The sequence below is a fragment of the Eriocheir sinensis genome, chromosome 12 (assembly GCF_024679095.1).
Source record: "Eriocheir sinensis breed Jianghai 21 chromosome 12, ASM2467909v1, whole genome shotgun sequence".
NCBI lineage: Eukaryota > Metazoa > Arthropoda > Malacostraca > Decapoda > Varunidae > Eriocheir > Eriocheir sinensis.
In genome coordinates, this window is record NC_066520.1 from 2410609 (window position 1) to 2423836 (window position 13228).

General features: G+C 41.1%; 1 protein-coding gene across 1 annotated transcript in view; it reads right to left on the reverse strand.

Moving 5' to 3' along the window:
* Window positions 1–348: 348 nt before the first annotated feature.
* Window positions 349–13228, reverse strand: part of LOC126997301 (uncharacterized) — a 155551-nt gene continuing 142671 nt past the window's right edge. The window contains exon 9 of the mRNA XM_050858300.1: window positions 349–6922. Coding sequence (XP_050714257.1) covers window positions 6830–6922 — 93 coding nt within the window. The 3' untranslated portion in view covers window positions 349–6829. The remainder of the gene's footprint in view (window positions 6923–13228) is intronic.

Genomic DNA, 13228 nt, shown 5'->3' on the forward strand with positions numbered 1-13228 from the left:
TGAACTAAAGTTACTAATTCTTTAGTGAGAAAAAAATAGATTGCCGACAACACGCCCTTGACGTCGATAAATCAGCATTGTTCAATGGACAAAGTTTGTCATCAAACAGAGAAAGGCTATGATATCCTATTATTTCCATCAAAAGACCGGACGGTCACGTGGATAAAAGGAAAACCTACTTTCGTGCGCTCTAAGCGACTTGGACACCCATCCACTCCCAGAGAAAGCAGTACCTTATCCTGGCGGAGTCGCCAGAATGTAAGAGCGGCAGAAAGTATGCCTTCACTGCCTCCAGATTGCCTGGGCTAAGGTAACTAGTCCCCGGTTGGTGGAAAGACAACAAAAAGACAAAAGAATACAGGTTTATTCGGGATAATACCTACAAAATAAAGAGACTTCCCGGCAGGTGCAGTACCTATCTAATGAAGCATACACTTAATTACGCGTGGCCTAGCGGCGTATTAGCTTTTGAGCCTGTGGTGAGTTAGAATTCATTGCCCTATGACACTTGGGGTGAACTGCGTGTGAAGGTTATCATTAAAATCAAACATCTGAAGGAAAGAAACTTGTTTTATAAGCTAAAGAAAGTGCAAGTGTCGCCCGAAAACGACACAATTTATCATGAAGTCAGGCAACGAATAGAGAAATTAGTAAGTCAGGCAAACGTAGATAAGAAGAAAATATTGCTGTGATTTTTATAATTTTCTCGTTTCTTCAATTACATAAACAACAAAAAGTAGATCAGAAGTGTTTTGGACCCATAACTGACAGCGCGGGTAACCTAGTGACTGAAAGGCAACACATGGCGAACATGGTAAACTCATTTTTTTCGCATTATTCATTACCAATTCGACTGCTGCTGCCACCAATCTCAGCGATGACAAAAGTACTAAAGAAATTTGAAATTTCGTTTTTACCTTGTTTAGCTATGAAATAGCTACCGAAGAAGTCCTTTATGCACTTCAGTCTTTTAAGGCAAATAACAGTCCAGGACCAGATACTATAAATCATATACTACTTAAAGAAACAAAATGTGAAATACTAAATTCTTTGACATCCAAATTCCATGTCCCTGCGAATAATGCTTACCAATTGGAAGATAGCTAACGTTACATCCATTTTCAACCCGTACTGTGTCGACTTCGGGTGAAGAAAAGGGTCATGTCAGATTGTATTTTTTGGTATTGGTTTTATTTGCCTAAAAAAAAAAAACTTCAGAAAGTACAGATTCATGGTGTATATAAAAAATTCATGTGATTACTCGAAGTGTCGCTTCCTTGCGATTCTTATCTATATATTTTCCCTTTCTCAGGACCTCACAATGTTACACAAAAACTCGGAAATTTAGTTTTATAATTCTGCATGCTTTTGTTATGCTTCTTATATACACTATCTCCATGTATACAGTGAAGATAATAAATACAGATCTCTTTACATATGAAATACATATAGATACACAGAAACAACAACAACAAAAAAAAAGATAAATGGCTTGGATATTCAGTCGGCGACACCAGACGGGGAAAGGCGGAGATTACGCCGCCGCAAAGCTGAAATAAATAGGGCTACTGTGCCTTCTCCATTCTTTAGTTCTCAATTTCGATTATTTTGAGGTCTCATATCTATATTCGTTGGCTTTATTGATTTTATTTTTAAGTAGTTAAACTGTATCTGTAGATACAGGAATAAAACACCCCCAAAATATTTTTGAAATCATACTCTATAATTACACCTACGTGAATCTGCTCAGTAGCTGTGCATGTATATTAAAAACATTGCATTATTGTCCTTAATACTCCTCGAGTAATAAATTATAGAAAACGCACTAAACTTTTTTTTTTTTTTTTTTTTTTTTTACATCGCCGCTTGTAGCGCCGGTAGGCTTTCTTCAGGGGCCAGGTGGTCGGCTCAAGCCCGTCATGGCGCAGGCAGTTTTATAGTGGCGCCAGTTATGCTTGGCTCATACTGCCCCCCGGAACTCATTCTTGATTCACTTGAACGTTTTTTTTACAGTCCGGGTTGATGGATGGTCTTCTGGACAGCATGTGGGTAGTCTTAGGCCACTTGGCGGCCTCGGCGGAGGTACGTATTTACACATACTAATCATTGCACGGGTTAAGAAAAGAGACAGAAAAATGCCGTGTAAATATAAGTCTGTCTGACAAAATTATGAGTTACCTTCTAAAGCATATCCTTTTTTGTCTAACCTAATGACCTCACATAACGACCTCTTTTCAGTTTGCGACGTAACTAAATCACTGGACGTAATTCATCAGGATTTCCACGAGGCATTTGATATAGTTTCACAACATGAATTACTTTACATAATCAAACAACTAAGTATGGAAGTAAAAGTATACGAATAGACAGTAAACTCGCTAAGCACCAAATAACAAAGGACAGTGATTAATGGAGCTGCCTCAGAGTGGGCAATACCTGTCAGTATATTCGCAGCGCTTTAGTCTGAAGTGTACAGTATTGTTTTCTGGCAAACTCCCTCCACAAGGCGTTCCCGATTTCATGGATAATATATTATAGCCTACGCATAGGAAATAGATGTCAGTAACAGTAATATGCAAGCAGCAATGACGAATACCCGCAGTTATGGTTTAGTTTGAGTTTCAAATTGGTAATATTGTCGCATCGATATGGCTACTTAAAAAGTATAGACAGAGACACTATAAATTAACAAAACAGTTGTCTGCGGCCTCATTAACAACTTGAAACTCAAAATCAACTATAGTTGACGGTTTCGTCATTGCTGCCCGCAAATTATTGATACTGACAACTATTTCCTATGCGTAGCCTATATTATATTATAGGTTCAGTATTAAAACCGCGTCAAACCTCAAAGTCTGCCGTACCTCAGTCTCCGTTTTCGAGGATACGAATTTTTTGTCAGGATCAATAACATGCAGGCAGCACGAGCGAATACCGTCAGTTATAGCTTGACTGATGTAATGAATTAAGCGAACAGAATTTTGGCCATCATTAAAATAAATTTCTTACTTAAAAATAAATATGTAATACTATCAATTTACAACAGTTTAGATAAACCTCACTTTGAATATGCTTTGCAATTTTGGTCTCCACACAATGCGCTACATTAGGTGTTCAATGTAGAGCAACAAAGATGATCTCTTCTTTTGCGCAACAATCCTAACCTAACGATGATGGACTTTCATCTCATCTTGTTATCTCTTGATAAATGTTCCCTCCGTGGGAAACTGATCGAACTGTTGTGCTGGAAGCTTCCCCCGGCGTCCATGGACCTCTAGAAGGCTCCGGGAGGAGCGAGCAGGGGGTCGGGGAGCAAGTCCGCGCCCCGCGGGGCTAGCGGCCAGGCGCCAGGCGGGAAGTGTTGCCAACTCGCACATATTTTAGCTACATGTTCTTGTATGATCTAAAATATACTGTAACGTTCTAGACTGTACTGTTCTGGATATATATAGGAGAAGAGGGCGAGAGGGGACAGTCCCAGTCATAGTAAGCTAGTGGTCAGTGAAGATCGAGTCAGAGTGAATTGTACTACTAAGGAAGAATATCAAACTACAGAAGCTGTGCAAGGTGTTTACATATCTCCCTCCCACGGAGTCTTCTGACGGCGACACGGAACGCAAGTAATACGTCCGGCATAACATTGGCGTCAGGAGTGTAGGCATTTGTTTTTTCGCCATGGAGACTCGTTCCCAAGCTGCTCAGAGGGACGACATGTTGACTGAACTCTTGGAAGCTTTGAGACTATCGGGGGAGAAACAAGAAAGAGCACAGCAACAACAAGAAAGAACACTCCAAGAACTCAAAGAACAACAAGAAAGAGCACACCAAGAACTCAAAGAACAACAAGAAAGAGCACAGCAACAACAAGAAGGAACACTCCAAGAACTCAAAGAACAGCTAGAAGATTGCTACATATTTTTGCTACATGTTCTTGTATGATCTAAAGTATACTGTAACGTTCTAGACTGTACTGTTCTGGATATATATAGAAGAAGAGGGCGAGAGGGGACAGTCCCAGTCATAGTAAGCTAGTGGTCAGTGAAGACCGAGTCAGAGTGAATTGTACTACTAAGGAAGCATATTAAACTACAGAAGCTGTGCAAGGTGTTTACATATCTCCCTCCCACGGAGTCTCCTGACGGCGACACGAAACCCAAGTAATACGTCCGGCATAACAGAATGTTTTAGAGTAATGAATGGCATTACCAATGGGGATGATCGACGACACGTCTCGGGCGTGATATAATGGGACAAAACTTAAGTGTAAACCAATACACTCAGATAATGAAATAAACTCCCACCTTCGGTGATTCTTTGAAACACGATTGATTGATTAAAAAACAAATTCGACCACCATTTCCTCCAGTCTTCCTTCTCTCTTGCTGCCCCACAATGCTCAACTTGATCCTCTTTAGAGTTTTGCTAGAGCCCGGTTTAATGGGGTGGGCATCAGGACAACTTGTGGGTAGTGTCATGCTGGGATCACACATCCGCGATTTCGCTCTGCGACGGTTGGCGATTTTGAAAATGCACGAAATCGTGGGAGCATCGCCATTGTCTCTGCGCGTTTGCCTCTGTTTCAACTCACAGCAACATGGCGAGGGAGGGTCGCTCGCCTATACGCACACGAGGGCGACAGGCGAGGGGACGTCGAGGTGAATCGTGCGTGAATGCGCGCGACTGTACGCAGAGGAGCCCAATTTTGAAAATAAAACCCGTTGCGACGGTTCGCGATGGACGCAGGGACTGGCGACTATGCGCGACCGCCCCTCGTCTAGCCGCTCGACGACGCTCGACGTCGCACGCATGGTCGAGAAAACGTCGAGGGCGCGTCGCTGTACGACCCATATAGGCGGGCAACACTATTCGCGCTCTCTCTTCCATCCATCCCCCACACACCACACATTATATATATATATATATATATATATATATATATATATATATATATATATATATATATATATATATATATATATATATATACACACACACACACACACACACACACACTAACTAATCAAAAATTAATCTTGGCATCCTGCATATCCCGACGCTCTAACGCTAAGGTTATTATTTCGGCTGATCAACCTTATAGGTTTTCAATATGGTAAAATAATCCAAATCTGGCAACGCCAGTTGCTTGTGTCGACTCAAATTTGATAGTCGGTTAGTTACGACCACCCAGTGCTTCAAGTAAGTAGTAGCCCGTGCTACCCTCCCTTGCTGTCGCTGATATTGCTTTATTGTTTCTTGCTTCTAATTCAGCTGTTCTTAACCTGGGGTTTGTGATCTCCTGGGAACGAAGTAAGTTGTTTTGAGGAATATTGGATTTTATTCGTATGGTGTAAGGTTTTCTGCATGTTATACCGTATCTCCAACTTCTGTAATAAATTGTAAGTGGAAAGAGTTTTACAATCTGTCATAACTTGCTAACAAGCTAATGAAGTAGTCAAGAGAAATCCATTTTAATTTTACTGTGTACTCTAGCTAATAATTTTACTGTGGACACTAGCTTATAATTTTGCATTTTGTTAAACCAGGCTATTATTTTGCATTTAGGAATGCTATTCTATTATTTTGTATTCATGAATACTAGGCTATTATTTAGCAGTTAGGAATACTATTCTATTATTTTGTATTTATGAACATTACGGTATTATTTTACATTTAGGAATATTATTCTATTATTTTCCGTTCACGAATACTAAGCTATTATTTAGCAGTTAGGAATAATATGCTATTATTATAAATTCATGAATATTAGGCTATTATTTTGCAGGCGGGCAGGGTAGCGGCCTGTGGCAGGACAGTGTTGAGTGCGAGCGAGCGGTCGCTCGCCAACGGTTTTTCGCTCGCTGCCATCTCGTTTCCCGAACCAGCGTCGCTGCCATACGCACGATGTACAAAGTCGCTCGCATATACGCTCGCATACACCGCGACCCCTTGCGTTTGACGAGGGTATGCGAGCGCATACTGCGATGGTCTCTCGCTTAACCGTGCGAATAATCGTGCGATTTGGCCAATATCGCAGACTTTCTGCGAACTTTTCGAACATTTCAAAATGTTCGCGCGACGGGCCGGTACCCGCAAGTCGTGCGAACTTTACCACGCGACTATTGCGACTAATCGCAGGGACGTCACTACGATGTCGAGCGTATATGCCGATTTTGAAAATTTTCAAAATCGCCAACCGTCGCAGAGCGAAATCGCGGATGTGTGATCCCAGCATTAGGCCACCCGGCGATCTCTCTCTCTCTCTCTCTCTCTCTCTCTCTCTCTCTCTCTCTCTCTCTCTCTCTCTCTCTCGACGGATTTCCCTTCATATTTATGTGAAACATTTTTTCTCAAAAAAATTCGTGGTTGCACTCGAGTTTTCTTGAGGCGAGCACTAGACAATGACAGTATACAAAAACCCTCCAGGTCAATCGTACATGCTGTGGTATAACAATACACATGGGGTTGCCGAGAAAATGGCCGAGGAACAGATTCAATCAAATCAAAAATATACAATTTCGATAAAAAAACATAAAACTACTCCCATACATATTGGCTTTAGATATAACATTAAATAAAACAGTTTATATAAAAAATGAGATCCTACTCGCATACTAACTACATAATACTTCTCTAAACCTGAAATAAAAGTGTTTTTTTTTGTCACAGCCATAATGCTTTAGCTCGGCACAGCGATCAATATAGCCAGTTAACAAAGATGAAACTATTTTCCTCCAAAGCTAAAAACTCCATAATACTTCTCTAATATAAGACTAAAATGTGTTTCTTGTCACAGCCATAATGCTTTAGCTAGGCACAGCAATCAACACAGTCAGTTAACAAAGGTGACACTATTATCCTCCAGAGCTTTCTTGTATTTCTTCAGTGCACTCAGCAGCTCCGCATACACCACTGATTCTTCCTGCTGAAGAAAGAAAACATAAGTATTGTGTCTTTTCTGTCTAGTAAAGATGATTGTACTAAAAAAAAAAATAATAATAAAAAAAAAAAATAAATAAATAAAAACGGATTACCATTAATGATCCCTTTAGCCATGAACCAGAAATGACTAATTTGGTACAGTGAAAGCTGTCAAGTGGACATTATCCTTTTTTCTGTTATATCTGACCTTAAAGTAAATGATGAAATATCAAAAAACATTTTTAGGTTCAGTCACAGCCAGTGACAGTTTTACACACCTGGGGTGATATTAATAAAGACTCCTAGGAGTGAAATTCAACTTTCAAAGTGAGTTTCACTCCTAGGAGTGAAATTCAACTTTCAAAGTGAGTTTCCTCCTAACTTTGCTGCTAACTTCTAGAAGTCGCGAGTTTACTGCTAGGAGTCGCCAATTTTAAGATTATAAAGAGAGGTGGTTGCATGTAGAGCGGAAGGAAACTGACTAGTTGGCGTCTCGTCTTGGCGGCCGAAGCTCCGCCCCCTCGCCTGCCTAAGCCACGCTCCATGTTGACAAACCAAGTTTACTGCTAGAAGTAGCGACTTTACTACTAGGAGTCGCCGAAAATGGAAAAGTCCTCGTGGGGTACTTTTAACGACTTAAAAGCTAACTTTTCGGATGTCTCATTCAATATAATAACGATAATAACAGCTGACTGATGGCCCCCGCGGACTAATTATCATGTCTGAAGTGTTGTGTCAATAAAAATACGGAAAAAACAGCTGTTCCAGGGGGGAGGCGCCAATTTGAAAAAAAGCAATGTAGCATTGAAGGGATTATAGTAGGCTACCTATTAAGTAATGCACACTTTCCGTCATTATTTCCTACATAGCTCATTCACATAGGCATACTAAATATAATCACATAAAAAATATATTTTACAGTAACTTCATACAGGTAGGTATAAGGAATAAGTTTCGTATCTGTGGCTTGGAGGGACGGGTGCGTCGTCTGCCGCACGGCCAACAGAATTTATATTATTTAGAATTTATTTTCTCTTAGCCTTGGTCTGCCGCGCTCACCGTCACCCGCTTTTCCGCGAGCGTACACACCCGTCCCTCCAAGCCAAGGATACAAAACTTATTCCTTAATACAATGATTCCTACCTGTATGAAGTTACTGTAGAAGATATTTTTTGATTATGTTTAGTATGCCTATGTGAATGAGCTATGTAGGAAATAATGACGGAAAGTGTGCATTACTTAATAGGTAACCTACTATAATCGCCTTCAATACTATATTGCTTGTTTTGATGGCCCGCCCGTTATCCCTTGAAAACTGGCATAATTATTATTGTACTTTGTTTCTTAGGTGATGGCATTGATTATTAAAGTAGAGTATCGCCATTCAATTAAATTACGAATATTTTTTTAATCATGAAACTAGCTAGATTATCTCAATCATATATATTTGGTACGTGTCTTTGATACAACGCATGACGTCATGAACAGCCAATCAGGTGAAAGGGGGGCGGAGCTTAGCCAGAAATGGGGAGGGGCTTTTCGGCGTAAATAATTATTATTGGATAAGTAATTTGGTCAGACAATAGCAGTAAAGTTAAAAGCTACTGCTAAAAGGAAAACAGCTTCTAGCAGCACTTCTAAAAGTACTGCTAGGAGTCTTTATTAATACCGCCCCTGATCTGGACAGGAGGCAGATTTCCAACTTCCTCAGCCTTTCCCTTGAAGTTCGCTCAGAGCCTACCACCGCGACCCCTCCCCACCCCACCCTTCCCCTCCTGCACACACCTGCACATTCCAGGAGACAATAGGAGGTGTGGATTAAGACGGGGAGGCTGGAGAGAGAGAGAGAGAGAGAGAGAGAGAGAGAGAGAGAGAGAGAGAGAGAGAGAGAGAGAGAGAGAGAGAGAGATTTACATAGATTTACATAGAAAATCAGACCACACAGACCCCATGGTCCAGACTTGGTGGTCTGTCCTTAAACCTAAGTGATTTTACATTAATCAGAAGACTCCAAAACGTTGCATTTCTACTCTAGTTGATATTAAGTTGAAGGAAGTGACGGTCGAGCTTATTTTTGAAGGAGTCAATCGTGCTACACTGGACCACTGATGATGGGAGCTTATTCCATTCTCGCACTACAACGTTGGTGAAGAAAAATTTGGTGCAGTCTGAATTTACTTGTCTACATCTGAGTTTTACGCCATTGTTCCTCGTGCGCAAAGTGTCATCGATCATAAACAATGTTGATCTGTCTACATTCGTGAAACCATTAAGTATTTTAAAACATTCGATCAGTTTTCCTCGGAGGCGACGTTTCTCAAGAGAGAACATGTTAAGGGTAGAAAGCCTTTCTTCGTAGGATTTTTTGCGCAAGGAAGGGATAATTTTCGTTGCCCGACGCTGAACACCTTCTAATTTAGCAATATCCTTTGCATGGTGGGGAGACCAAAACTGTACCGCATATTCCAAGTGGGGTCTGACTAAACTGTTGTAGAGCGGGAGTATTACATCTTTATTCTTAAATAAAAAGTTTCTTTTAATGAAGCCCAACATTCTGTTCGCTTTATTTGCTGCATCGATGCATTGCTGTGAGAATTTGAGGTTTGACGCGATTTTGACCCCCAAGTCCTTGACGCATTGAACGCTTTTGAGTTTAACGCCGCGCATTTCGTAATCAAACTTTTTATTCCTCGTTCCAACTTGAAGGACCTGGCACTTGTCTACGTTAAAGGGCATCTCCCATCTATCCGACCAAGCTGAAATTTTGTGCAAATCCTCTTGGAGAGAGAGAGACAGACAGACAGACAGACAGACAGAGAGACAGACAGACAGACAGACAGACAGAGAGAGAGAGAGAGAGAGAGAGAGAGAGAGAGAGAGAGAGAGAGAGAGACAGACAGACAGACAGACAGACAGAGAGAGAGAGAGAAGATAAATACATGATAATTATAAACGAAGAAACATAATTATTATGAGAAAAGAAGATGGCGAGGAGGTAGAGCAGATGAGTAGATGAATAAAGGAGGAAGAATAGGAGGAGGAAGACGAGGAGGAAGAGGAGTAGAGCACACACACACACACACACACACACACACACACACACACACACACACACACACACACACACACACAGAATTTGCTAGAGAGAGATTTACATAGATTTACATAGAAAATCAGACCACACAGACCCCATGGTCCAGACTAGGTGGTCTGTCCTTAAACCTAAGTGATTTTACATTAATCGGATGGCTCCAAAACGTTGCTTTTCTACTCTAGTTAATATTAAGTTCAAGGAAGTGACGGTCGAGCTTGTTTTTAAAGGAGTCAATCGTGTTACACTGGACCACTGATGGTGGGACTTATTCCATTCTCGCACTACAACGTTGGTGAAGAAAAATTTGGTGCAGTCTGAATTTACTTGTCTACATTTGAGTTTTGTGCCATTGTTCCTCTTTCGCAAAGTGTCATCAATCATAAACAATTTTGTTCTGTCTACATTCGTGAAACCATTAAGTATTTTAAAACATTCGATCAGTTTTCCTCGGAGGCGACGTTTCTCAAGAGAGAACATGTTAAGGGTGGAAAGCCTTCCTTCGTAGGATTTGTTGCGCAAGGAAGGGATCATTTTTGTTGCTCGACGCTGAACACCTTCTAGTTTAGCAATGTCCTTTGCATGGTGGGGAGACCAAAACTGTACCGCATATTCCAAGTGGGGTCTGACTAAACTATTGTAGAGCGGAAGTATTACATCTTTATTCTTGAATAAAAAAGTTTCTTTTAATGAAGCCCAACATTCTGTTCGCTTTATTTGCTGCATCGATGCATTGATGTGAGAATTTGAGGTTTGACGCGATTTTAATCCCCAGGTCCTTAACGCATTGAACGCTTGTGAGTTTAACGCCGCGTATTTCGTAATCGAACTTCTTATTTTTTGTTCCAACTTGAAGGACCTGGCATTTGTCTACGTTAAAGGGCATCTCCCATTTATCCGACCAAGCTGAAATTTTCTGCAAATCCTCTTGGAGGCTTTGCCTGTCTTCGTCAGTGAGAACCGAGTTACCAATCTTTGTGTCGTCTGCAAATTTACTAATGCGATTATTGAGTCCAACATCCACGTCGTTGATGTAAATAATGAAGAGCACTGGGCCAAGAACCGAGCCCTGAGGGACGCCACTAGTGACCGGCGCCCACTCTGAGTTAAATCCGTCCATCACGACTCTTTGTTGTCTGTTGCTCAACCAATTCGCGATCCATTGGTTTACTTGACCGTCAATGCCTATTTGCTTTAATTTATAAAGTATTTTATGATGTGGGACTTTATCAAACGCTTTCTGGAAATCACGATAGACTACGTTCACTGATTTGGTTACGTCATAAATCGAGAAGAGATCGTTATAAAAGGTCAGTAGGTTTGACAGGCAGGATCTTTTGTTACGGAAGCCATGTTGCGAATCCCCAATTAATGAGTGGCTTTCGAGGTAACTCACAATTTTGTCTCTAATTATGCTCTCGAGTAGCTTACCTACAATTGAAGTTAGACTAATGGGTCGGTAGTTACCTGGTATTTTTTTGTCTCCTTTCTTAAAAATCGGTGTCACGTTAGCCTTTTTCCAATCCGAAGGGACGATGCCTTGTCGCAAGGACATATTGAATACGGTAGTGAGGGAGGAGAGTATTTCGCTCTTTGTTTCTTTAAGCAGTATAGGATATACTTTGTCGGGTCCGGGACTTTTATTTGTTTTAAGTGAATGGAGAGCTTTAAGGACTTTATCGGTTGTTATTTCAAAATTAGGCAATGCATGCTCGAGATTTACAATAGTACTGGTGTTGGTGGTAGCGAGAGGAAGACTGTTAGTATTAAACACCGAGGAAAAGTAATTGTTTAAGAGGTTTGCAATGTGTTGGCTGTCAGTCACTAGTGCACCGTCGCTGTTTGTTAAAGGTCCAATACCACTTTTGATCGAGTTTCTGTTGTTTATGTAACTGAAGAAAGATTTCGGATTATTTTTACAGTTGGCTGCAATATTTTCTTCATATCTACGCTTTGCCTGACCTACTTGTCTTTTTACTCGTCGCCTGGCATCATTATAAAGTCTAATGTTTTCGGGCGTGCTTTGTTCTTTCTTTAACCTGTAAAACAATTTTCTCTCATTGACTGATTGTTTAATTTCGCTATTAAACCACGGTGGGCTTTTATTAGTGTTGATTCGCTTCTCGCACAAGGGGACGAATGTGTTCTGCTGAGTGAGTAAGTGATTTTTAAGGCTTAGCCAGGCTTCCTCTACGTTGCCGTCATCTGATAGTTGTTTTTCTGTTAGTTTTTGTCGGATTTCTACGAAGTTAGCTCTTTTGAAATTGGGCACCTTTACTTCATTTTCAGTCACTGATGATTGAGCTCTAATGTCGACGCGCACTAATTTATGATCGCAAGAACCGAGGTGTTCTCCTACCTTGACACTACTGACTAGGTTATCTTGGGTCGTTATAACAAGGTCGAGTATATTATTTTGTCGAGTTGGCTCAGAAACCATTTGGCTTAGATAATTTTCTTCTAGAAATTCGATCATTCTATGTGACTCGCCTTCTGTACCTGACAGTGTCGCCCAGTCGATATGGGGGAGGTTAAAGTCTCCTAATATCAGTGAGTCGTTGTTATTAAGTGACTGCCTTAAGACGCTGTACATTTCAAGGTCGTCATCGAGTGATTGCCCGGGAGGTCTGTAGGTGACAGATATATTTAAATTGACTTTTGCAATGTTTACTCGCACGCACAAATGTTCAACGTTACTGTTTCCCGGTGTTTTGTCAGTGGGTTGCAAATAGCTTTTGACATAAAGGGCGACGCCACCGCCTCTACGGTTTACACGATCTTTGTTGAAGAGTCTGTAGCCATCTATGTTGTATTCGGAACTTAAATCAATATTTGTGGTGTCGATAAATGTTTCGGTTATAGCAATTATGTAAAAAATTTCTGTTAGAGCAAGACATCTCAGTTCATCAAATTTGTTTCTTAGGCTACGCGCATTGAAACTAAGGATTTTTAAGTTATCTAGAGGCTTGGTAATAGAGGTGGTGGTACTTGCGGGATCACGGTTACGGGTTTGTTGCGATGCACGGCGTCTATTTACACGGGCGGGGTGGAGGGACGTGGCTGTGACTCGTTTTTTGCTCGGATGACACGTCCTGCGTCGTTGAGAGAGAGAGTCACCTATCCCCGGGGCATGACCTCACTCTCTCATCAGAAGAAATGTGGAACTGTTAAGACGGGGGCGAGGAGGAGCAGGGAAGGGAGGTAGGGGGAAGTGAGGTG